Below are 24,105 nucleotides of genomic sequence, written 5' to 3'. Positions count from 1 at the left end.
CTTTATTCTAAGGGCTATGGTGGGTCAGAGCAGACACATTTTAGTCTGGCTTTTATGTGGTACTACGTCTTTACACAGAATTTTGAGCAGGCACAGTGCAGCCTTAATTCAGCTGTGTAAAAAATGGCTTTACTGTACTCTAATTGCAGTGTTGGGGAACTTGCACTTTGAACCCCATTTTCAGAAGTTTGCATTTCCAGGCTCCCAAAACGGCGTTGTCGTGTAAATGAACGGCCAAAACGCACAAAACCTTTTCCGTTTTTAGTTGAAAACAGTGACGTGCAAACAGCCCTTAAACTGAGCAAGCATTTACTCATCTCACTTACTCAAAAACAGAATATTTAAATATGTTAAATAATATAAATATAGGCTAATTTTGCCTAATCTTATTTTATTAATCAATGTCTTTGCTGCTGACATTTGATGATCAAATTCAACCATAATAATAAGCAAAAATTACTTAGATAAACATCACATTTGTGTTAAAAGTTCAAGTAAAAGTGTTGAACTTTCTTTTCCTGCCTCCAATTCTTCTGCAATCCAGAATGGTAATTGCAATTAGGTACTTTTTAGAAAGTAACGCAATATTGTAATGCATTAGCCTACTCTTAAAAGTGACTTTTTCTAACACTGTCTAATAGTTGGTAGAAAAATGTTTAATTCAACACAGTGAATACTTTCTAGTAGTCCTACAATATCAAGCTTTCATGCACAGGATAAAAAGCTTTTTTATAAATGAAATACATAACTAACTTTATATTTTTTAATATACTTTATAGAGGGGTCCCTCGCGAGGGTTAGCTCACGGACATTTATTTTGAAAGGTGTTGCAGCGGGCGGCCATCACGCTGGTGTCGCTATTTTCAACTGCCTCACCAGCTAAAGACGCACTCATCACGTCTATAATCGCAACACAAGATTGTAGTCTTGGTTTCCCAGCCTCGATTCTTTACTGATGAGGGACTTTCGGCCCGACTGACACAGGGAGATGGGGGTACTCAATATTTCAGACCAGGTGAGGGATATTAAAACTCCACGAGTGGCATAAATCAAGCACATTGTTGTTCGCTTTCTGCGCTTGTATGCAGAGCCTGATATGTTAGCTAGCTTCCCGACGATGGATTATCCTATTTCCCCTATAGTTCTTGCATCAAAACGTGGGTTTTTTGTTATTCATTTTGGTAAAAACCTCACGGGTTCACCGTATAATGAGGGTAGGACTACCATAGAGGGGTTATAAATGAAAAATATCCCTTCTATCACGCCCAGACGTTAGCCAGCTAGCCTAATGAGCTGGGTGTCAGCCAGCCGCATAGGAAAACATCTATTGTGTGTTTATGTTTTTAAAACGCACATGTTTATTACCCTATTTAACAAATACTAAGCTATTTAGGAAATGTCTTTATATAATAACATTGTACGCATATATATAACGTTATATCCCATCTACGTAGATACAATAGCAATGTGTGTTGATTTGCTGCAGCTTGTTAATGATATTCAGTGATAATCATTTGATTATAATTATACAGCTATACACCTCACCTCAAAGTTATGCACTCAGAAGTATTTAAAAACAAAGGTTTTAAATTTGTTGTCATATTTCATAGCAGTTTCGTAATATCCACCTTTTTTTCCTTCTCCAGCCGCCTCTGGTCCAGGCCATATTTAACAGAAATGCAGAAGAAGTGAAGTTATTTTTGCACAAGAAAGATGAAGTCAATGCACTGGTATGTTCTGAATGGCATATATTTGTGTGAGCATAAATTATGTGCATCATCTGCTTGTGTGATGGCATAAAATATTAGTAAGAACGGACAGATTTTCTGAATGACTGCACATATGGGCTGTGTGGGCCTGTAAAAAATAGCCAGTGTGGAAAAGAAAGTTTAAAAAAAAAATCTGTTACCTTTTTTTCCCCTCCATTCTCGTGTCAGGACCAAGAGCGCCGCACACCTCTTCATGCTGCTGCCTGGCTGGGGGACGTTAATATAATGGAGCTTCTCATCAATGCAGGTATGAAGTTATACAGCACTGCTGCCACCACATGTAGTATGTTTTTATTGGTAAAATGGATAGTTCTGGTCTCAAATGCTGACTGGTCAATACAGAATTCAAGCCTTGCTCAAATGCATGAAATAGTAACATTTATGGCCCATTTGCCTAAATTCAGTCTATATCAAGGTTTCCTTAATGGGGGTTTGAGAGTTGATGAAAAGCTAATAATGAATTACAGGCCCCTATATACTCGCTGTGAATTTTAAAAGAGTGGGTGCATTTTTTATTACTTGCTTTTGTGTTTTGCCTCCCTCCGCCATTCTACGCTAGCGAGACCATGCACATATGCGACGAATGACGAATTGCAGCCTTTGTGAATTTACCATACCACTATGCTATAGTATGGTTTTTAAATGGTATTAATAATCCATGCAGCCTTAGAAAACAGTCTAATAATGTGGTTGATGAATTCCCGTCTGTGGAATGTGCCATTTCTGATATTTTGCCTGTTACTTGACACAAGTAAATTGTAATCTACTACTGTAATTACAAATTACAGTATAAAACATACTGTAAATTACAGTATAAAACTTGGAAAATAGTGTCAGTGTCTTTCATTTAGAATTTCTCCTATATAGCAGCTCTCCAGTATGTTCTCATCTGTGTGCAGCTTATAATATTGTGTTATATAATACGTATAATAAAGTAAATGCTGCTTCACGTAAACTCCATCTTTGCAAATGTTGTGAGATTAACGTGTATTTGGGATCTTAATATTTGTAAATTGTAACTTTCTGTTACAGTAGCAAAAGGGAGACATTTGCAACATTAGCGTGAATTTGTGACCTGTTTGGAAACAATCATTATTTTTGCCTTTTCATTTGCTGATGGAAATTACACACTTTAATTTACTAAGGGTTTTAATAAAAATGTGTCCATGTTTTTATTATTGTGTAAATTGTCACAGCTCTGCTGCATGTCACAATGCCCTTTATTCATGAATGGAATTTACAATGTAGAAAGATGGTACTTAATTGCTAGTATTTGTCTCTCTTTTTTTTTTTTTTAACTTCATTCTTTCTTTTTTTACTTCACTTAACTGCATAGGTGCGAATGTCAATGCAAAGGACCATGTGTGGCTGACACCATTGCACAGAGCAGCTGCTTCCAGAAATGAGGTAAGCTGCATGTGTGATTTACGTTATGTTCAGCTAGCAAAAATCTAGTTTTATCCAGCAAAAAACACCACATGAAGTCAGAATTTATTTATTTTTTCTTCCACATTTGGAAGCGGTTTGAAATGCAAATCAGGCAGACTGTTTCAGGACAGTCTGCCTGAAACGACCTGATTTAAGGCAATATCTGATTTGCCTGCAGTCTGAACTAGGTAAGTCACGATACCAAAATTCCAGTAGTCGGTACCAATACCATTAAAATTGTACGATTCTCTGTAACAATTTGAGTACCACAGCAAAATCTGTTGGAACTATTTTTCAATTTTTTTATCTATTATTATATTAAATATGAAATTAAATTAAATTAAATAAGTTTATAATTTATGATGGTAATCATAAGTAAACATTGAAGGCTACATGCTGTTTAAAAGTAAACATTGTTTATAAAAAGATCAAGTGAAAAATAAGTAACCTATGTATGCACACATTAATGTTATTATTAGTAGTAGTATTATTATTATTACTACATTGAGACGAAGCTAAATCTACTGTACAACAGTAGCCTAATATAATTATTTCTGTCAATTTCTTCAAGTTAAACCGAACCTTTATTTTGACAGTTTGCTGTGAAGATCTTTGAGTTTCTGTGTGTCTGTGTATGATATGGCGATAGTTTTTCTCAAATGAAACGGTAAAATACTCATAAAGTGACTCAGAGCGGCTGTGGAGATGAAGTTCATGCATTCATGTCCTCATATCGTGAGGCAATAGAGACTGAAGACCCTGCGAGCGTCACGTTTGCTTCAGAGTGTGTGTGTGCTAAATGAGCACTAAAAAAAAGTCTTTTTGTAGTTTAATATTCACAGAAACTAGTATGTATTGTGGTATATATCGTCTACAGTGCTCCTAGTAAAAACGTTCGACAAGTCATCTTTATTTATATAGCGCTTCTTACAATACACATTTTTTTCAAAGCAGCTTTACAGTGATAACAGGAAAATAATGCAACAGTTTGTTTCAGCTGTACACCAGATCTGGAGCCCTGCGCTTGGATAAACACAGAAGCAACAGAAAGCAGTTGCCTATTAGTGGGTACCGAATATACTCGGTACTACAGAAATGCTGGTATCGTCACGTTTTCAAAATTTCAGTACCGACTTGTTTACTGAAGTGCCGGTGCTTTTGACAACCCTAGTCTGAGCATAGCCTTATATGCTTGAGTGGAGGCTTAGTCTGAGTAACCGCTTACTCATGCCATTGTTTAGCATTTGAGCAATTTAATATAATTCATGCATTGTTTTGTTTTGTTTTTTTACCCAGAGGGCTGTGGGGCTGCTGCTGAGGAAGGGAGCTGACGTGACCGTACGGGATAAGTTCTGGCAGACACCACTGCACATTGCGGCAGCCAACCGAGCCACGCGTTGTGTCGAGGCCCTGCTGCCCCATGTGACCAGCATGAATATGGCCGATCGTACGGGCAGATCGCCCCTGCATCATGCTGCTCAGAGTGGTTTCCAGGAGGTAGGGTGGAATTAGTCATCTAATGCACTGCATTAAAAGACAGGGTGGGCCATCAATCCTCAACATCTTTTATTACAGCACTCCACAAGGCTGTGAAAGTGCAAATTGCTATTTGAGCAAATACAGATATTTCAGTTTTCTTTGTAGTTGTTTTAGGTAACCTTTGCTGCATTTAGTCTGTGGTCCTCATTTGGAAATGTTTATATAGTTGTCACAATACCAAATTTCACTAGTAGTTGCCAGTAAATGTTTTACAATTTAGGCCTGTCACGATTATTAATCTCCTGATTGCGATTATTCAAGATAACGGCAAATTTTGTGCACAGTCATAATTGAAAGTTTATATATATATTTGTTGCCTAACGTGTTCATTGTGTCTGCTTAACTGAATGCATGATGTTAAAACCACATCTTATAGCTGTATATTACTGCCATATGGACATTCATTTAACGCCCTTATCTCTGGCTGATAACAGAATACTTCCTGAACATTTAAACAAGCATTTTCTGTAAAACTGCTTTGAAACAATATGTATTGTGAAAAGTGCCATACAGATCGTCAGTATAATATTGCTTTTGGTACATTTAGTACTCAATATTGCAAAAATTGGTATCATTAAAATAAAAAAAATATAGAAATCAACATGGTACTGAAGTACTAGTACTTTTTACATCCCTAGTGCCAGTTTTTTTTAATCTAGGCCTTTATTATGTTAAAATTGACAAAAGTTTTTTAAATTAATTTCTAATGGGTGCCTCTAATGCCCAGATGGTTTTGATTAAACAGATACAATGTTACTTTGTGCTTTTGCTGCCAACTAGATGGTTAAATTGCTGCTAAACAAGGGAGCCAATCTGAGTGCCAGTGACAAGAAGGACAGGCAACCCATTCATTGGGCAGCTTACCTTGGTAAGTCCATATTTGGATCTCCTTGAAGTGTTTTACTTGTTTTCTGTAGCTAAATAGTAATTTTCCTTGTGTTAGATTGTTTCATCATATTTTGCTAGCGGTGATTCTAGTAAAACTTACCTGTTTGTTTCTCCCAGGACATCTGGAGGTGGTTAAGCTGCTGGTGTCTCAGGGCTCAGATAAGAGCTGTAAGGATAAGCGGGGATACACCCCTCTCCACGCTGCTGCTGCCAGTGGCCACGTCGATGTGGTCAAGTACCTGTTACGCAATGGAGCCGAGGTCAGCACTCACAATTGTTACTTTACTTTACTTTTCTCAGAATTGCAAGTTTATATCTCGCATTCTGACCTTATATCTTGTGATTGTGAGTTTATATCTCGCAATTCTGAGAAATAAAGTCAGAATTGTGAGATAAAAAGTCAAATTATCTTGTGTGTTTTTTTTTTATTAATTATTATTATTTAAAAAATGTTATTCTGTGGCTGAAACAAGCTACCATGAATATCATAAATAATTTGTCAGGTAACCAAATTACTTTTCAATAAAAAAAAGGATCAGTACGAATTAGTTATGTCCAGTGTTGGGGAAAGTTACTTTTAAAAGTAATGCATTACAATATTGTTACTGCGTGACTAATTGCCTTACATTTATGGAAAGTAACCTGTTGCAATGCTTTTGTTACTTTTTGCCGGCTGGGCTTGCTTGTTTGTGGTTGTTGTTAACAAAAAACCAAGTGTTATATTCTTGGCACATGTAAATGCCCTTTCACACCAAAAGTGAAATGAATAAAACTCGGGCTGAAGGAAATGCATATTCACACTTGTACAGTAAAAGGCGCAGCTCAAACAAACCTTTCAGCTGTGCTGTCTTTCTGGATTATGGTTGAATTGGATCATCAAAGGGCAGCAGCAAAGACATTGTTTAATAAAGTGAGATTAAATACATAAAGTAAGTTTGTATTATTTAACGTATTATTGCAGGTTTGCATGTTACTCCATTTACTTGTAATGTTTTACCCCAGCACTGGTTAATACACAGTCACGAATCACGATTTGCTTGGTGGTTGCAAAAATCTGTATAGTGCAGGATGAGTCATTAATATTTTTTTGTCTATGTTCCCGGAAGAGAAATGTGGTTGATTCATGGTTTACAGAATATTTTATGCCATGGTGTCTGTTACTCAGATTGATGAGCCTAATGCCTTTGGAAACACTGCTCTCCATGTGGCCTGCTACACGGGACAGGAGGCCGTAGCCAATGAGCTGGTGAACCGTGGGGCAAACGTCAACCAGCCCAACCACCGTGGCTACACGCCCCTTCACCTGGCTGCCGTGTCCACTAATGGGGCCCTTTGCCTGGAACTGCTGGTCAACAACGGTGCTGATGTCAACATGCAGGTCTGGATAGGGAATGGGATTAGTTTATTAAGACCACCCTGTTATTGGATGATTTAAATTTACTTTTTTTAACACTTTCACAGGGTTTTTAAGCAAGACAGTGTGGTTTTTTTTAAGTCAGATATGAATTTTTTTCTCTGCAGAGTAAAGAAGGGAAAAGCCCTTTGCACATGGCAGCCATTCATGGACGTTTCACTCGCTCTCAGATCCTCATTCAGAATGGTAAGTTCTCTTTCCTTCTTTACTTTTCCACTTGATTTCGAATTCCTTTTGTAATATTTAAACCCCGTAATTCCTCTTGTTGTCTCCTCAGGTGGGGAAATAGATTGTGTGGACAGATATGGCAATACACCTCTTCATGTTGCTGCTAAGTACGGCCACGAGCTGCTTATCAGCACCTTGATGACAAACGGTGCTGACACAGCCAGGTAAAGAATCATGCGTTTGTTGAATGAGACTGTTTGTTTGGGTCTTTTTTGTAGTGGTTGGGGTAAGATCGTCTCCTAAATGTATGCAACTGTGCATAATGTCTCTATCATATACAATCTTAAGCAAATTGTCTGGCTAAAGATCATGAATTACTTAAACATTTATGCAAAATGGTATATGAGAGGCTAAAGCAGTGTTATTTTAGTCAAATGTATATACTATTATAGTATTCTATTAATGTTTTAGATTAGCTTTAATTTTTAGATTTTCAGTTTATTTTAGTATATTTATTTTAGATTTTCAGTATTAGTGTTACAAATCACCACAAAATGTTGAGAATTGTACCACTACATTTAGATATTCGTATTGCACTTCTCTCTTGCTTATGAAAATGTGAATATTATGCAGCAAAAAAGACATTGCAATGGAATTGTGCATTAATAAATAGTTTTTCTGGCCTCATGTTATAGATGCTTTATGATTTTATATGCATCTCATTTCTCCTTGTCTTTCTAACAATTGAGTTAAAAGTGGCATAGCTTAACCCACTCTATATACACAAGAGACAAGGAATTTGCATTTACAGAGAAACTTGATTCCAATCTCTTGTTAATTTGCATGTAATCTGCTTCTGTGGCATGTGTAGTGAAATACTTAGCTTGTTTGTCCTCTTTCTACAGACAAGGGATTCATGGGATGTTTCCTCTACACTTAGCTGTGCTCTACGGGTCCTCTGACTGTTGTCGTAAGCTACTCTCCTCAGGTATGCACACTTACTCCCTACAAATTACAGTAAAGGCCAAAGGAAAATGATTTTGTCCCTTAGTCTGTATTATATATATGTCCTTGTGCCTTACACAAATGCACTGATTATAACAAAATGGTACTAAATGATTTTCATGTTATGTACAAATGGATTTACACAGTGATTCAAGTAATACTATGATGATGCCATGGTACTTTTGTGTGTGTTTTGTTTTGTTTTATTAACTGCTTTTCACAAGACTGATGCACATCCAGTGAAAATGAAAGTGTATTCCCCTAACTATCATTGCAGTGACTGTGTGCGCGTCTCTTTTGCAGGTCAGCTCTACAGCATTGTGTTGTCAATGAGTAAAGAACACGTGCTCTCGGCCGGATTTGACATCAACACCCCAGACAATTTTGGGAGGACCTGTCTACACGCTGCTGCCTCTGGAGGGTGAGACTGCAGCTCTACTTAGAATGGGCTATTTAAAAAGCCACTGGCCCACTTTTTCAGGCTTCAGGTGGCCTCATTAACAGTGTTTTATGCACACAAATGCCAACCAAGGTCATTTTGCAGATGCCACTCAACAGCCACCATCTAAAAGTAATTGAAAAAGATGTGTAAAAGATTTATTTATGCATGCCTATCCTTTATTTTCTTTACTCAGAAATATTGAATGTCTCAACCTGCTCTTAAGCAGTGGAGCTGACATGAACAAGAAGGACAAGTTTGGAAGGTACACATCTTCTTTCTATAAAATGGGATGCTTGTAATTGGTCATGAACACATCTGAAGTGTGCCTCATGAAAAGAATCCTCATGCCAACTTATTTGCCAAGTATAATTTCTTATTTTAACTTGAAATATGATGTGGATATATCTTTTTATGAGATTCACCTGTATGTTAAGTGTTAGAATTTCTGTGTCTCTCCTTCAGGACTCCTTTGCACTATGCGGCTGCTAACGGGAGGTATCAGTGTGTGGTCGTTCTGGTTGGAGCGGGGGCAGAGGTCAACGAGCGCGACCGCTCTGGCTGTACTCCTCTACACTACTCGGCTGCATCGACTGCGTTCTGCAGGTGAAATGCGTTTACACGCATCTATTAAATATAATAGTTCACGGTGTACACAGCAGTTCTAATGTCTGGTGTCTTTCTCAGAACGGATCGACCCCATGCCAGCACCCATCAGAACCAAGAAGATGGGGAGAAGGAATCCTTCCTGTAAGTCCACAAATATTTCTTTCCTGAATTTGACACCCACAATTTTTTATTATTATTATTGTTTTGTGACTCATCTTTGCACCTATTACCTGGTTGAAAAAAAGTATTGTATTGTGGTTTCCACACAAATATTAAGCAGCACAACTGTTTTTCCAAATCAGCATATTAAAATGATTTCTGTAGGATCATGTGACACTGAAGACTGGAGTAATGATGCAAAAAAAATCAGCTTTGTCATCACAAAAATAAATTGCATTTTAATAAAATAGAAAAGTTATTTTAAATTGCAAAAATATTTCACAAGCTTTAATCAAATAAATTAAGCCTTGGTGAGCATAAGAGACAACTTTAAAAAACATTGAAAAATTGAAAATGCCAAACTTTTGAACTGTATTGTGTAAGTATGAGAAGTTGTTTTGGGTTATTACTGCTTATTTCAGTCTTTAAATCCCATACATTTTGATACTTATAGGTGTGTGGAGCATTTGTTGGATAATGGTGCTGATCCATCTCTGTGCAACACTAAAGGATACAGTGCTGTGCATTATGCTTCGGCCCACGGCAACAAACAAAACCTGGAGCTGGTGAGATTGACCTTTCACTCTAGCATTGTTCACTGATAAAAAATAAAAATAAAAATGCTAAAAATCAAAGTTTAACACTTGATATATGCTATATCACTTTTTGTTCTTTATTCTGTAGCTTTTGGAGATGTGCTTCAACACACTTGGAGACAATGAAAGCAATGGGTCCGTCAGCCCACTACACTTGGCGGTACGAACGAAACAACAGCTATTTATTCAGGACATATAAATCAGCAGATATTCTGTAATTCTGCAGAACTCTGCCCCCTGTTGGTGCAATGTATATATATTGATTATTCCTATCAGGTGGAGTCTGGTCACTGGGAATGTGTCACAGTGTTAATTGAGTCTGGAGCGTGTGTGGATGCGTGTGACCCGGTGGGGCGCTCTGTGCTGTATGTGGGCTCTCAAAGAGGGCATGCCCGCTGCGTAGAACTCCTGCTCGGCCAATCAGCATCTTGCCTGCTCACGGAAAACTGCAGCAAATGGGGCCCTCTTCATGTTGCAGGTACAGAATATATGTATGTGTGAATTAGCTTGTGAAACTTATCATTGTGTGGGAGTTTGACACATCCCTGTGTTTGTTTGTTGACAGCTGCCAACGGCCACTCAGAATGTCTGCGGATGCTGCTCTGTAGTGAGGGAGGAGCTGATCTTGTTAATGTTACAGACGCGGAGGGACAGTACGTATGAGCTCATGGCTCATTTACGCTTTCTTTATATTTGTTTTAAAAAAAATCTAATTTTTAATCGCAGCATTCAGTATTCATACACAAGAAAACAGATGACAAGTAATGCATCTTGCATAATGTAATTAATAATGACCCAAATATGCAACAATTTGGAATGAGCTCATTAACGTATATAATTTTTTATACTGTTGAGTTTGTATTATAATATTAATATAATTGTATTTTTAAATGTATATTGTTTTAAATTAATATAGCAAAAAATATTGAAATTAATGAATTATTATTAAAAATAATATATATATATATATATATATATATATATATATATATATATATATATATATATATATATATATATATATATATATATATATATATATATATATATAATAACTATATTATAACTATATATATATCTCTCTTGTAAAAGAGATTCTGAATCTCAATGGGACCTCCTGGTTAAATAAAGGTATAATATTTCTAACCACATTGCAATTCAATATTCATTATTTTTGCATAATATTCTACTAATGTTCCAAATAATAACAATAAATATGATCTGTTACTATACTAAAAGCTACAAATCAAAAAGAGATATGTAAGCATTTGTAAGATTTTAGTTAAGTACTATTCATGTCACACCCTGTGCGATGTTTATTTACTGAAATCATACTTGTTCATACCATATACATTTCAGAGATGTAAACAAAAAAGACAAATTATTAATTCCAGTTGATTGTATGTAATTTGTAAAAAAAAGAAAGAAAAAAAAAGAACCATAATAACGACAAACACAAAACCAGCACTTTCGAATAAACGAAAACAAAACAAGCAATGCATAGCACTTCATTTTGTATAAGAGATCCTCTTAAACAGATAAAGAAATCTGAAACGTTCCCAAACAATGCTGAAAAAGGATCAAAACTGTATTACATCTTATTTGCATTTTCAGCTTAGAGTTGTTGATCTCACTGTTTCCCTGTCTTCATAGAACTCCACTAATGCTGGCAGTGCTGGGTGGACACACTGACTGCGTGCATCTGCTGCTGGAGAGAGGAGCTTGCCCTGATATGAGAGACAGGAGAGGAAGAACAGCCTTACACAGAGGGGTGAGATCCTGAAAACATTACTAAAGTTTGCGATGCGTCGTAGTCCTCATGATGTGAGGGGTTTCTAACCAGGACTGTTTTTGTAGGCGGTGATGGGTCGGGAGGACTGTATAACCGCCCTGCTGTCCCACAATGTCTCAGTCCTCAGCAGAGATTTTCAGGGGCGAACCGCGGTGCATCTGGCTGCCTCTTGCGGCCATGCTGACATTCTCTCCAATCTTCTTTCTGCTGCTGACCACTCCCATCCCCACGACCCAATCACAGACCGCCACGGCTACACACCCGCACACTGGGCAGCCTATCACGGTAAGAGATCAGACCTTATGAGCCCCTTAACATTACTAAAACTATATTTGGTTAATTAAGTGACATGCTTTATTTGTGAAGCAGGTCATGAAGACTGTTTGGACGTTTTACTTGAACTTAAACCATGTAGTATCCAGGAGGGAAACCCCTTCACCCCACTGCACTGTGCTCTGTGAGTATTGAAGTATTTCTCTTTTTAGTTTCAAAGGTGGTGTACTTATTTTCAATGTTGTAATAATGCATGGAAAGACGGAAAAAGTCAGGGAATTCTTTTTTTTTTTTTTTTTTTAAAGTCATGTTATAAATAATTCTAGTTATTATTCACTCTACATTATTTTTAATCCTTTCATTTTTTGCTTATTTTTTTATATTTGCAGTTTAGACTGATATTGCTTAAGATTTAACTTTGTCAGCAATAGCAATAATGGTTTGGCAACAATTTTTTGGCCCAGTACTACCCCATTGTACACTACTGTTTCCAATAAATGCAGTTTTTTTTTTTTTTTTTACTTTCTATTCATTAACAAATCCTGGAGATATGTATCATGGTTTCCACAAAAATATCGTTTCATGAGCAGCAAATAATTTAAGGCATGCATTTTCTAATCGCCATGCTGCATGTTCTTGTCATCCCATTGCAGCATTAATGGCCATAGTGGTTCTGCAGAGCTGCTGTTGGAATCCAGTGTTTGTAATTTGCTGGTAAACATCAGGGATGCCAAAGGAAGGTTAGTGCAAGTACATATTTAAATACAGCTGCTGTGTAGTAGCTGTCAAATAGTTACAAATTGAAAACCATTTCATAAATTGTACTAGCTAAATGGCTGTTCTGACCTCTTGCTCCCAGGACCCCGCTTCACGCGGCCGCAGTTGCTGAGGACGTGGCTGGGCTGCAGCTGGTTCTGCGGCACGGAGCTGACATCAACGCCGTGGACCACTCAGGGCGTTCTGCACTGATGGTGGCCGCCGATAATGGCCAAAGCGGTGCCGTAGGTAAGAGTTTCACCATGTGTCATATGAGTAATCCCAGACTGAAACCCTCAGACATTGTAAAACATGACTCCTTAGTTTTAACAGATGTTTTCATTGTTGTATGCAGCCCTGCTGCTGCACAGAGCCAAAGCTGACCTGTCCCTCCTGGATGTGAACAAGAACACTGCCCTGCACCTGGCCTGCAGCAAGGTAACAGACATAGCTAGGGCCCTAGGAAATTAATGAAATTAATTCCGTTTTAATGGTTGATTTAAATTTTAGCAATCAAAAAGCATGTCACATGCATTGAAATCATGAAACTTATACAATTTAACAACACAAAATTATTTTAGGGCACAATTTCTTTTTTCCCCCATATTATGTTTTATCTTTCACAAATTTAGTTTTTATTTTATTTTTGTACAAATGAGTTGTTTAAAATTTAATAATCAAAAAGCATGTCTAATAAATTGAATTAATTGTAATAATTTATTGTTACAATAATAGGGATCTATGAAATGGTTTATTTTTTTTCTTAGTTTTTAAATGTTCTACTTTTTTTTTTACATGAAATTTTTATTTTTATTTTATTTTTATTCATAGTTGTCTGTTTTAATTTAATTTGATAAATGTAATGTTTGAAAATGTAATCAAATGAAATGATTTACTGTTAAAGTTAAAATTAAAACATGGAAGAAAAATCGATATTCCTTAAATACATTTTTTTATATTTTTAAAAACTTGTTTAGACTTGTCAAATGTGTGTATTGCTAACATTGTGAATATTACTGTGTTTAAAGGCTCATGAAATGTGTGCCATGCTGATCTTGAAGGAAATCCACAACCCTATCCTCATAAACGCAACCAACAGTATGCTTCAGATGTGAGTATCTTTGTCACAGTTTGCAAATACAACAAGTTAAAGGTTGTGCATGGCTCTGTATCATTATCAGCTCTTTGTTTGAGCATCCTGACGCAGCAAATGGGCTTTGTTTACCTTTGTGACAGTAATTATACACACCACCTTGTCCCAATGTGATTTAAACTTGGCAAACCTTTTAGCATTGTAACTTTAATTGTATCTATATTTCAGGCCCCTCCACATTGCCGCCAGGAATGGCTTGGCCACCGTGGTTCAGGCCTTGTTGAATCGTGGAGCCACAGTGCTGGCAGTGGATGAGGAAGGTAAGACCAGGAAACAACAGGAAAATTCATGTTTTGTGATTTTGGTTAAAAATTGTTAGTTGCTCACAGCAGTAAATGACAACGTGGGTGGGACAAATGTTAATTCTGTTGAAGTTTGCATTCTAGTAACAAATTTTACACATTGATTTTAGTTCTGAACATCGCAAATCTGTTGATTATCACCAGTATAGTTTGGCCAGATTAAAGGGATAGTTCATCCAAAAATGAAAATTGTCATTATTTACTCACCCTCAAGTTGTTCCAAACCTGTATGCGTTTCTTTCTTCTTCTAAATGTCTCTGTTTTTGTGATGTCACAGGTCATACGCCAGCCCTGGCTTGCGCATCCAATAAAGCTGTTGCTGACTGCCTAGCTCTCATTCTGTCAACCATGAAGCCTTCCTCCTCCACACCTTCCTCATCCTCACCCTCTTCTCCCAGCCTCAACCTGCTCAAGCACTGTGGCATCACCGCCGCCTGCCCCCCCCTGCCCAATGGAGGCCTTCACCATGGTTACGGCAAAGATCGCCATGGTGCTACCATCGGCTTGGATGGCTGCTTGACCGAGTGAGGCGTTCTTACTTGTTAAAAAAAAAAAAAAGCCCCGCGTGGTCGCTTGTTTTGGTCCTCTCTACACACCTAGATACACCTATATGCAATTACAGCCACACATCCCTCCTGTGCCAGTATCAGAGCTTTTCTTCACGTCTCAGTAGAGAGCGAACACGAGAGGACAAATTTAGCTATTTATTTCTATTTATTTTCCCCCACTTTCCCTTTCCTCCCACCCCCTGACTCCATCTTAGATGCTGTCCATTCAATATGAGTCTAATAAGTCTAAAATCTGAATCTAAGCCATCTATTCGAACCAGTATCCATCACTGGCGAGTCAGTCCTTTATTTCTTCATTGCAGTCGATTTGACTCGGTTTGTTAGAATTATGCAGCTGTGTGTCTCCATGGTAACAGTGATAATGGATGGGTTTCCATATCATGCCTCCTATTTGCGTGACGCTGTGGCCTTGCATAGGAATTTACAGCCTGCCCTGAGGAACAATTTAAACGGGTTACACTAGATTTGCATGAATTTGCGGGACCATGTATTTGATAGTGGTCTTGTGTGTATGTTTGTGTGTGTGCGTGCGTGTTTGCGCTGTGTGTGAGACATCCACTTTTGCGCAACAGTCCTAGTTTTTCATCCCATACTTGATTCTTACTTTTTGAGGTTTTTATGTGAGGTGCAATCTGATTTAGCACAGATCAGGAAAAAACAAACAACCTAACAGAATCATTTTGACAGAAGGGAAACCATGCTACCTTAAGCCAAAAGACCAATGACCTCCTGGTAGAGGGGTCTGATATAATATAATGCTTGTTTACTGTTAGAGAGAAAAGGGATAGTGTTTGGATGGGTAAATTCATATTAGGTTTACAATAAAGGTAATAGGTAGTCCAGATCACTGTTTGCAGGTGGGCAGAAGAAAGAGGAGTTTAAAGTGTCATTATTTTGGGCGTTTAAAACATTATGAAGATACTACACTAAGGAAGTATAGAAAGCACAAATGTCATTACAGATGCAAACGTCATACACAGTACTTGCTCCTTGGGACCTTCGGTTTTATTTGTTTTGGGTTGGCAGGGCCTCGTAAAAAATATCTTCAATAAATCTACTGCTTTATTCGTTTATTGTTCTAATATTAAGTGTGGAGTTGCTTTCATAGTGCCTACTGAATTAATTTTTGACTATTTAGTGTCCAATTAGTAAAACACACCATATGCACTCCCCAAAGTTGTTGAGATGGTGCTTTGACTAGTGAAACATGAGTTGAGTATTTCACTATAATCCGTTATGAAATGATTAGCTAAATAGATGGATGTTTGATTCATGTATCAGAACCCACTTGGGGGAGTGTACATGTCAAGAAATGAAGTGTTGAGGCTGATTGGACCTTTTTACATTTGTTTATGGTGTTGGGGAGCAGTCATGGGTATGACCAAAGTTGCGTGATTTCTAAATAGCATTTTATTAGGCACTTGCAGATATCCAAAAAAAGCATTATCTTTTCAATTATAAACCTTGTTTTCTTTTTAATAATATTCACCCCTGCTCTATATAAAATGCTTCCTTATTGCCAAAGGTAGATTAATTAATAAAGTTAAGATTGTGCTTCCTTTAGGTTTTTTGCACCTAAACACAAAATAACAACATGTGAATGAGTGTTTTTGAAACATCCCTTTTTTTGTGCACCACAAACAGGCAATATATGCTCAGTCAGTAATGAGACAATCAGTTGAAAGGGCTTTTAATTTTGCCATGGATTTCTTTTTTCTTAAACGAGCAAAAGCATCTTTTTTTATTTTTTATTTTTTTTTACAATTAGGAAGATCTATTCCCCTTAATTCAAGACATCTACGAACTAATGCATACTTCAGGCATGAAATGTGGACTTGTTCTCAATTATACCAATACTATTATTTTCACTACAGTATATCAGGATTTTAGCGATGTAGATATAGTAGTATTGTAACTGATATTTTATTGATGAATGAAGGTGCGTAGAAAAATGAAACCGTAACGTTAGATGTGTGGAGAGCATATTTATACTGATTTATGAAATGACCTCTTCGTCATTGTAATGACAATTTTTGGCTGCTTAAACAAGATTCTCCACTCTACGCTAGCCTGATATAAAGCACTTGCTTGTTCAGTTACAAAAAAGGTTGGAAAAATACGCTTTTGCATCTATCACAAGCTGTAAATGGGCAAATATCTGACCTCTACTTGCATGCGTGCAAATCAAATTAGTCAAGTTATATCAGTGTTTTGCCTGGGAAATATTTCTGAACTTGACTAAGAGGAAGTTCCTTTGTGGGAGTTTAATTCAAGCTTATATACCTGTACTTGATCTTGACTTTATCACGTACACTAACTTTTGCTGGGGTTTGGTGGAGGGGAAGTAGCGCGTGTATAGACAGCACAGGGTACGATAATGAAGTGCAAGTTGATTATGAGCTTGGAAGTTTTTTGCACTGCCAGTTATTCTGCTTATAGTTGTAGAAAAAACAAATTATTATTTATAAATTTAGTCTAGCTAGTCATACCACACTTAGTTGAGTTCGAAAAACAAGTGCCCGTGGAGCCTGTGATTAGTGATACATTTCATTTGGTGCAAGAAAAAGTGCTGCTTTCGGTTTGTATCTTGGAGCTAATTTTTATTTTTTTTTAGAGGTGATCTTTGTCTATTTATTAGCGATAATAATTCTTATCCAGCCAAAACAAACTAAAATCTTCTTGTTTTAATTCCTCAAATTTCTAATTGTCTTATTGGCATTGCACTAAAATTGTTGAATTGTTTCGTCGAATGTATGCCGTGATAAAAGCAGCTTGCTTCGATGTTGGTGAAAATCTTGTATGCAGTAGTTGGCGATTTAAATAATTAACTTGACGACAGGAACTTTGGAACTGAACCCTTTCAGAACTTTTAATAGATTGAGTTGGTGCATCTGGTGTTCTGTGTTCGAACAATAAGGGAACCGGTCACAAAGTGGCAAGACTTTTTTTTTTTAGGGTAGAGTATAACTTATAAAGGGGAGTTTCCTCCCTAAAATCATTTAGTGCCATAACTGTTCTTTTCCCTTTTTCATTTTGACACATTTGTAAAATGTGAATGAATGATTCCTTGGGTTCAGTTTTTGAGTGTGCATCAAGACCATTACCAAAAAAAAAAAAAAAATCAAGTCCAAGCTAACATAAGCTACTGTGCCCATTTTTATATATATATTGTAAAATGCCAGTATATTCACAATCAGACTGTCTCAAAATGCCAGTATATTCTTAACTGAGCTATACTGATGGGCTGGTTAACTCTTAGTGGAGCTTCCCTCCACTTGTTAAAGTGGAAGCTTTCATGGCTAAGCCATAACTTAACATTTGCCCTTATTAATTGAATAGCCGGAGTTGAGTCATTCAGTCAACGGCTCCTTTAAAAACAATATTTTCGAAATCTTCCATTGTAATTAATCAAACCCACGAACCATTGATAACATGAGGTTTATGTCTACGCAATGGAATTATGAAACGCCTTAATTTCATTATTAACTGAAGGGCAAATTTGAAATTTACCAAAATGGCACATTTACTTAGCTTTTCTTGTTTTCTTCTGGATCAACAAAATGTGCAGTTTAAGGAGCTTTTTGTGTTCGTTTTTTTACGCAACTTTGCTATGAAGGGCCAGCTTTCATTGCCTGTTGACCAAGCTATAATGGTTGCAGTTACTTGCAGGCAGTTGTAAACTAGAGTTGTCTAATAATTGTAACCATTTTGTTGGAAAGCAGATTAATTGTAGCTAACTCAGTGTCCTTATTGTATGTCCATCCTTGCATATTTGTACCGATATCATTTGTTTTTCTCGCTAAGGTATTAATGGCTGACAGAATGTCTGATTTACCTCAGCGGACCTCAGCGTCCCTACTACTTGAAGACACATCCGTTTAAGGCAATACTCAAAACACCTGTTTCATTTAACCTTTGTCTATCTCCCAACTTTTTGCCTTAAGAGGAAATGGTATAGTTCAGCAGTCGCAGCACTTGAGAGATTTTGTCGTTAACCTGGGATCTCATTTCGATGAGATTCATAAGAAGCACAGTTTTACAGGTTGTTTTGCTGAAAGATGTACCATACTGGCTTCTGGCCTAAAAATAATCATTTTCATGGAATTTATTAGGAGTTTTTGCACTAGATTATAGAAAAATGAGAAATGTAGTGTGTTTTTGTTCAACACGTATGCGTATTTAGCTGTAAAAAATAATTCGATTTTTAATATTTGTCCATGAAACTAGAAAAAAATCATGATTTAGTTCTTCTAAGTACTGATTTTCACACTTGAATGTGACTTATGAAAACATCATAATGAAAGTCTGCAGGGAAAAAAAAATCCGTATTGGAACGACTTTGGAACTACATCTAAAATAAGTAAATATAATCCATTGGTGAATTCTTTTTACAAAACAGGTCAGATTTTGTCCCCATTTTTTTTTTCAGTGTCTTGATTGAAACATTTAAGTTGTAAAACTTGTGTATCGTTATAAATGCAAATATTTCTAACAAGGTAAATAACAGAAGCACAAGATGTGCAAGATGTAATTCCTCACGTGTGGTCGGTATTGCCTTGACGTGGCAATCTTACCTCATCAACTAGCAGTCCTTAAAATCTATCGTGCTATAAATACTGGTACATGTAATTTGGGTGGGCTTTTTAGCTACGCATGATCCATGCAACTAGAATCCTAAGGTCACGCTCCAAGGCCTTGAAATGGGAAACGTTGGAGTTTTCAAGGGGTGCTCTTGAACTTAAATGATGTCCTTCACCCTGGCTTAGTGTCACTTCATGTTTCTACTTTATAAGCGCTAATAGTTCAAATTGTAAATCTGCAATGAGTGATCTAGTCAGAAAAAAAGCTGCTTTTTGTTGTTCTCGCCAGCAGCTTGTTTTCATAAGGCTATTTAGAAGACCATCGGAGCCTGACTGAATGGCTGATCTGACAGGGCACATAGGGATCCCTTTAAAATACATTTTCATATTTAAAAAAACAAAAAAACAAACAAAAAAAGCTATGCAGGAATATTTTCTTTTTATCTCACAGAGTTGCATAGTGCCACCAGAGATAGCCCAAGAGCTTCACTGACCGATCACGGACCTTCAGAAGTTCATCTGTAAATCTAACACCGACCTCACTTGCTTGTTGGCTTCGGTTGAGAAAATGACTGCTTTGCGTGGCATGCTGCTATTTCTTTGGAGTCTGCAAGCATCTTCATCATCTCTTTAAAGTACTACACTTTGTGACGAGTGTGTGGGATTGTGCCTTTTGTTATCAAGTACATGCCACAGGGTATGGTCTTCCATTAAACACCTTTAGTGAGCCTTATGAATGAACAACTGTTGTAAGTTTCAGAAATAGCCACCATCCACGAGGTTGCGTTTTTGAGCCATCAAAACCTGCGATCAAATTTGTCACAACACCGCAAATGAATAAATAACCTTTGTAAATTTAATTCAACCGTAATGGCAAAACATTTGATCGGTTCTAGCTAGTGACCTGTTCAAACTCTGTATGGAAAAAAAACGTGTTTAGTTTTACAAAGTGTGAACTCTTAGTGAAGTAGACGTGTGCCGTGTCGTTTTTGTGTGGTAATGCATTGGAGATTAGTTGTAACCCAGTGTCTTGTAGAATGTTGGCATGACTCCTTTTCTCTATGTTGTATTGACGTCAAAGTATCCACCTGAAATGGACTGAAGTGCAATAACTTTTTTGTGCGCCATAGTATCCTTAATGGAGGAAAATGCCCTCTTACATAATCCATCATGTTTTGTTTTTTCTTCCTTTAAGCAGGGTATTTAATTTCACTTATTTATGTTTTTTGGATTGTATAAATTTGAACTCCTTCCTGCTTTGCCTTCATAAGTGGCACTTTCTTGTGGAATGTACAATGGACTTGGTGGAAACTGTGATAGGTGTCAAAGCCTTATCGATACTTCTTGCTTACTGGAAAGATGGCATTTCTGTTTGTTCATCAGTTGATAGGTCAGAGAGTGCCGTTTTCCATGAACCTTCTTCTGCGCCACTTAAAGTCAGTGTCTGCTTTTTGTGGCACGTTAAGCATTTGTGTATGTTTGTGGGGGGGTGTTTAGACCTGTTCATTTACCTCTGATCAATTGATACCAAAAGCAAAGTGCATTGCCAGGAATTACAGTTCTTTTTTGGATTAGAGATTGTGATAGCTGTATTTGGAAATGGTATCTTGAATGTTGTTGTTGTTGTTGTTGTTGTTGTCGTCACCAGTGAAATATGCAGGTTTTTATTTCTCCCCACACAACATTTGAACTTTGGGCCATATGTTCTGCGGTACCAAAGAACGTTTCATTGCTGATCTTTGAATCAGGGTTGTTTTTTTTGTTGTTTTTTCTGACATCAAGATCCCAATATTTGTTGTTTCATGCCTTTGTACATTTTTGACAAATTCAAAAAACAGATAAATGGAACTTGTACCATAATGAAACATTCCTTTTGAATTTCATTGAACAAAACAGAGATACCATTGACAACTAATACCGAAAGTCATATAATAATCTTCAAATTAACTTAAGTTGTAACTTAACTTTAAGCTCTTTCATTTTGGCCTCAAGCAATCAATGACTTCATATTTGATATCACAGGGAGCACACTGAATAAAGTAATCTAGTATTTCACAACATAGGACCAATGTATGTCTCTGTAGAGATGGCCACTTGATTTCATTCAAGAACAAGCAATACATGTATCAAGAGACAATTGTATATTTCTAAAGATTTGTTGGCTCTGGCTGCTTTTGGCCTGGCTATGTAATCTGTGGCACCTTAGGTTAACACCCTCTTCTTGTAACTGAAACAAACATAAGAGATTTCAGTGCTGAGAGAGCCTTATTTCAGTCAAACTGAATGTGAATTGGATGTGTGCAGGATTTGGCCATTTCAAAGCGACTGGCTTTAATCGAGCGGACCTCCTGCGCTCCGTGTTTGAATCCAGTTTCACTAAGACCTGCCGTCTTTAAGACTTTCCAAAAGATTGCTGTTTCAAGAAAAGCAAAAATACTACACGGTGGCTACGTTTCCATCGCCAAAATGCTGAGCCTAAAGGCTGGGATAGATGAAAGGCTCATTTATTTCTGATAAAACAGGGTTACTGTCAAGCGCCGCTTGAACATGCCAAGTATTCGACTCTGTGATGTGACGGAAACCCATCACGACGTGAAGGAAACGTGACCCTGACTTTTAAAAAAAGCCACCAAACTGCACTATTTACTTGAGAATTGAAACCCGAGCTGCTCTCTGCTAATTGTTTAGACGATGGAAACGTGGTCACGATCGTGTAGGGCAGCACCCGGTGTGTATGTGTTGTGCGTGCGAGTTCGACAAACAGGGGTCATATCAACCCTGTATACCTCATCGACATATCTGCAAATATTCTTATCCTGTCTTTAAGTTAAACGTGTAGGAGATACCATCACCAGCAGAAGCCTGGGACCATTGCAGGGTCTATGACATCACACCAATTCCATATCAAACAATAAGATCACGACTTGCTTGCCGCTTCAAGTCTGACCCATACCCGCAGTGTCACAAACACAATGGTTTAGAATTAGCGAAACGTGAGGCATTTTAAGTAGCATTATCCTACCTCTGTGTTACAGCTTGATGCATCTAAATCTCCACCAGTTGTTGACAAATGGAAATATATATGTATATGGAACAGATATAACTTATAACCAACAATCGGTGATATAAGACAACAATTAGTGTACTCGACTGTGTGTCTGTCTGTGTGTAACATGACATTTGTAAGTGTATACACGAGTACCACTGGAATGTGAAGCCAGACTGTATTATGATTTTTTTTTTTTTTTTTAGTGTGTGAGTGTATTCTTTCTTCAAATTCAACTTTCTCCCCATTATATTTCAAATGATGTCAAATGTGTCTTGCCTCTATTGCTTCTTTTGTTTTTTTTTTTGCTTTTTTTTTGACAAAACGGAGAAAAATATCAGCCTATACTAGCTGGCATTTACATTTGTGCTCATTTATTTCCCCTCCGTTTTTTCACTTTCTCTCACTTCTAAATGTTCACTGTGAGCGCTCTGAACTCAAGTTTACAGCTCTTCATGGTATGTACGTGTATTTGGTCGAGTTCAGTAGAGTGCGTGGATGGTTGTATGACTTTGGTACTGAAGCAACAACTCAATTTTCTACTGGTGGTGGGGGTTTGAAAGGGGGTTGGTTGGTTTGAGTTATGCACATTCATTCTGTACTAAAATATGGGGTATGTAGAATTCCCTAGCCTTACGCCCTTCCAAAAACACTACGCCGGTCACTGGCTAATTCGCATTAGCTATCCACCACCCTGCCAACTTTGTACCTCTGTACATTTCCATTTTGGACCTGGGGGCACGGGGCGAATTCGGTGGATTCTACCTGAATCTGTCAGGACGGCCACGTGACCCCTTCCTAGACTTGAGGAAGGAGAACCCTCACCCTTTCAACCCCACAAAAAGACCTCAAGCCATTCATTTCCTTATGTGACAATGCAATCCTGAAAGCACTTTGCCTTGTTAATTCATAGTATGAGCTTGTGAATGGTTACTTGTTACTAACAGATGTGAAACTCTGTACATGTATTTAAGTAAGAAAGAACATAATCATTTTTAATTTGAGCTTATTAAAAATGAATTGGTCTCTCTGACTTTAAAGACAAAAAAAAAAAAAAAAATCCCATATGTTTTTGTTAGTCAGGTTCATGAACTGCTGCAGCCAGTAGGTCTTGTCATTCAGTATCGTGGCTTAGAATTGGTAATGTTGAAATAAAATGCTATTGCTACATACAAGTTGTTGTTGTGTGTCTTCTGTTTCGATTAACACTACACAATGTTAGCATGTTGTAACAGCATATTTTATTAAATATTACATGTTTGTGATGAGATGTATTTAAATCACATAATAGGCCTTTTCATTTGGAATTTTTAAACCGCTTTGGTTCAAATTAAGGTCAATCCCTTTTCCCTTCTCTTTAGCAAATCATATGAATGTCAAGAGCTATACTTTTCATTAAACATTTTTATTGCAAAAACTGTTTTTAATTTGCGATGATAGCTGGAAATTATTCTAATATAAAAATGATGAAATTATAACCAATTTAAAATTGAAAACGCTAGATTCTTAAACACACTTTTGTTGGAAACAATGACATTATGCTTATTGTAAAGATTATCAGTTTAACAGCAACCATGTTCAATACATTAAAAAATAATAATATTTAAGGTTGCATAGGCA

At 37.1% G+C, this 24,105-nt stretch overlaps 1 protein-coding gene across 2 annotated transcripts; it reads left to right on the top strand.

The window, feature by feature from the left end:
• The first annotated feature begins 845 nt into the window (after positions 1-845).
• On the top strand, positions 846-17,149 carry ankrd52a (ankyrin repeat domain 52a). Of its 2 annotated transcripts, none has more exons than XM_079848212.1 (28): positions 846-1,015; positions 1,647-1,730; positions 1,938-2,016; positions 3,106-3,176; positions 4,494-4,694; positions 5,517-5,604; positions 5,742-5,884; positions 6,790-7,002; positions 7,146-7,224; positions 7,316-7,430; positions 8,112-8,194; positions 8,515-8,632; positions 8,847-8,915; positions 9,116-9,256; positions 9,338-9,400; positions 9,873-9,984; positions 10,103-10,174; positions 10,291-10,492; positions 10,580-10,667; positions 11,668-11,785; positions 11,872-12,091; positions 12,176-12,263; positions 12,733-12,819; positions 12,939-13,084; positions 13,191-13,273; positions 13,864-13,946; positions 14,157-14,248; positions 14,568-17,149. In XM_079848212.1, exons 1-28 carry the CDS (start codon positions 989-991, stop codon positions 14,816-14,818), a joined length of 3,216 nt encoding a protein of 1,071 aa, XP_079704338.1. In that variant the 5' UTR covers positions 846-988; the 3' UTR covers positions 14,819-17,149. The 2 variants fall into 2 exon arrangements, with proteins under 2 accessions (XP_079704338.1, XP_079704337.1); XM_079848211.1 differs by having other exon boundaries at positions 877-1,015; positions 12,173-12,263.
• The last annotated feature ends 6,956 nt before the right edge of the window (positions 17,150-24,105 follow it).

The sequence above is a fragment of the Squalius cephalus genome (assembly GCF_949319135.1).
Source record: "Squalius cephalus genome assembly, chromosome: 18".
Classification (NCBI taxonomy): Eukaryota; Metazoa; Chordata; class Actinopteri; order Cypriniformes; family Leuciscidae; genus Squalius; species Squalius cephalus.
This window is presented reverse-complemented; position numbering and strand designations above follow the sequence as displayed.

Bases quoted from the DNA above. Each gene is read 5' to 3' on its own strand.
- ankrd52a (XM_079848211.1), top strand. From the start codon at position 989: ATGGGGGTACTCAATATTTCAGACCAG. The intron at 2,017-3,105 runs GTATGAAGTTAT...TTAACTGCATAG, and splicing joins GGAGCTTCTCATCAATGCAG to GTGCGAATGTCAATGCAAAG. The intron at 5,605-5,741 runs GTAAGTCCATAT...TGTTTCTCCCAG, and splicing joins TCATTGGGCAGCTTACCTTG to GACATCTGGAGGTGGTTAAG.